This window comes from Lathyrus oleraceus, chromosome 4 (assembly GCF_024323335.1).
Source record: "Lathyrus oleraceus cultivar Zhongwan6 chromosome 4, CAAS_Psat_ZW6_1.0, whole genome shotgun sequence".
NCBI lineage: Eukaryota > Viridiplantae > Streptophyta > Magnoliopsida > Fabales > Fabaceae > Lathyrus > Lathyrus oleraceus.
Window position 1 is genome coordinate 22,669,550 of NC_066582.1, and position 2,267 is coordinate 22,671,816.

The following is a 2,267-nucleotide window of genomic DNA, read 5'->3' on the forward strand; positions in this document are numbered from 1 at the left end:
AAAATGGATTCAGAAAATAAATAAATAAATAAATTTAAAAAAATGTTGAAAGTGCATACATATTACAATGGAATGATATGTATTCATCCAGTGAAGAACACTAGAGAAAAGGCGGTTATTGCTCAGCTCAATACAAACATTTGCTAAGCCAATGCCAACAACAAACACATTTTCTTGCAGTGTTTGTTTATCACAATCATATTCGAGTTAGTGTAGTCTAGGGTTTATCTTTATCCGAGGCAAAACCAAAACCCTAAATTCCCAATCCTTGATTTCCCTGCACAAACCCTACTCACTACACCCATGACGAAGGTTTACGGCACCGGAACATACGATTTCCACCGTCACAGAGTAGCGGAGTACCCATTGGCAGAACCAAAAGCAGGAGAGCGGAGTCAAAAAGGAGGTGGCGGTGGCAGTTTACAGAGCACAGTAACTGTTTTTGAGATTCAACGAGACCGTCTCACTAAGATTGCTGAATCGAACTGGTTGAAAACTGATGAGAAGAAGAAAGATTTTGATCCAGAGCTTGTTGTGAAGATTTATGAAACGGAGTTGTTGGTGAAAGAAGGTCAAGGTAATAAACTTGTTCCTCTTCAGAGAGTTATGATTTTGGAAGTTAGTCAGTATTTGGAGAATTACCTCTGGCCGCATTTCGATCCTCTTAGTGCTACTTTTGAGCATGTTATGTCAATCATCATCATGGTCAATGAAAAGGTTAATCTCATTATCATTATTTGATTTATACTTCTTCAGTTCTTTATTTTATTTTTGTAAATGTAATTCGTGGGTGGGGAATTTTATTGAAAAAATTGTGTGTTTGTGAGCATTGCAGTTCCGAGAGAATGTTGCTGCTTGGGTTTGCTTCCATGATAGGAAAGATGTTTTCAAAGAATTTCTTGAGAGGGTTGTTCGATTAAAGGAGGTATTTATCTATCTCTTTCTTTATGCTTTGTTATTTCCTAACTAGCACTTTAGTCAAGGCACGTACAAGTGATCGATACAACACTTAAACTTATAATTCATACAGTTATTACCCCCGTGTCGTATCTATGTTAGGGTGCCGTAGATAATTTTCACTTCGTTGCTATCAGATGCTTGTTTCTCTGTTTGAGTTTTTGAGAGAAGGGATTTCACTCATTTTGACAAGATTATAATTTTTGTGATTAACTGCCATCTCACGGGATGCCATGATTTCATTTATTTTCGATTGCTAGATTTCAGTTTTTCATTATTTTGTTAAGTGTACATCTGTCATTTGATTATTTTGGACTTTCAACTTTATTTTTGCTTGTCTCTTTTCCTTTATCTAATGAAGTGAGAGGCTCGTATTTGATGGCGGAATCATAAATGTATTTTGACATTTTGCTGAATCTCATGTTCTAATCTTACTGTAGGGAAGAGAACTGAATATTGCAGAGAAGACAAATTACCTTGTTTTCAATCTGAAAGTTTAAAATGTATAGGTTGTAATCCCTTGCTTTAAGTTTGTTTTGAAGTTTTTGAATTGCCATATTGGAAGTCTTTGTATGTGAGACATTTTCTCGATGTTATGCATATTGAAAAAAACGTATTTGAAAGTGTTATCGGTACATTACTCAATATAAAAGGCAAGTCTAAGGATGGCCTTAAAGCAAGGGAGGACATGTTAAAAATGGGAATGAGAACTGAATTAGCACCCGTGAAGAAAGGAAGACGAACATATCTACCACCTGCTGCTTTTACTTTATCTAGAAAGGATGGCCTTAAAGCAAGGGAGGACATGTTTTTTCAATTACCGATACTAACTATCAATCTGTATGTTTTTCTTAGCGATGTTTTAACATCGAAGAAGAAAGAAGAGGTTTTTGTATGAAATTGGCCGGAAAGCTTCTAAGAGGGTTTCGGACATTTTTATCATCCAAGTTCCTTAAGGATGCGGATGGTAATTTTGTGGATGCGGAGCTTCCTAAAAAATATGAAAGTTTGATATCGGCTGAAGAATGGGAAGCTTTCAAATCCAAAAGACAAGACCCGGTTTTTCAAAGAATAAGTGCTACAAATCGGGAAAGAGCATCAAGTCCCGCATATCCGTACCGAAAAGGACGTGTCGGATATGGACGCTTAGAACAATCCATGGTAAGTATTTATAAATTGCGATAACAAATTTGTTCATCATATATTAGTTTTATCTGATCAAATTGTATGACTTAATGTGTAGCTGCAGAAGGAGGAAAGTTCAGAAACATCTCTTCCTGCACATGTTTTGTGGAAGGAAGCCCGTGTGG

The 2,267-nt window shown here is 36.3% G+C and overlaps 1 protein-coding gene across 1 annotated transcript; it reads left to right on the top strand.

Moving 5' to 3' along the window:
- The first annotated feature begins 303 nt into the window (after nt 1-303).
- Nucleotides 304-1,457, top strand: LOC127135808 (uncharacterized). Its single transcript, XM_051062444.1, has 3 exons — nt 304-717; nt 836-925; nt 1,398-1,457. Exons 1-3 carry the CDS (start codon nt 304-306, stop codon nt 1,455-1,457), a joined length of 564 nt encoding a protein of 187 aa, XP_050918401.1.
- The last annotated feature ends 810 nt before the right edge of the window (nt 1,458-2,267 follow it).

Coding starts and splice junctions, on each gene's coding strand:
- LOC127135808 (XM_051062444.1), top strand. CDS start 304: ATGACGAAGGTTTACGGCACCGGAACATACGATTTCCACCGTCACAGA. Junction 718..835: donor TCATCATGGTCAATGAAAAG/GTTAATCTCATT, acceptor TGAGCATTGCAG/TTCCGAGAGAATGTTGCTGC. Junction 926..1,397: donor GGGTTGTTCGATTAAAGGAG/GTATTTATCTAT, acceptor ATCTTACTGTAG/GGAAGAGAACTGAATATTGC.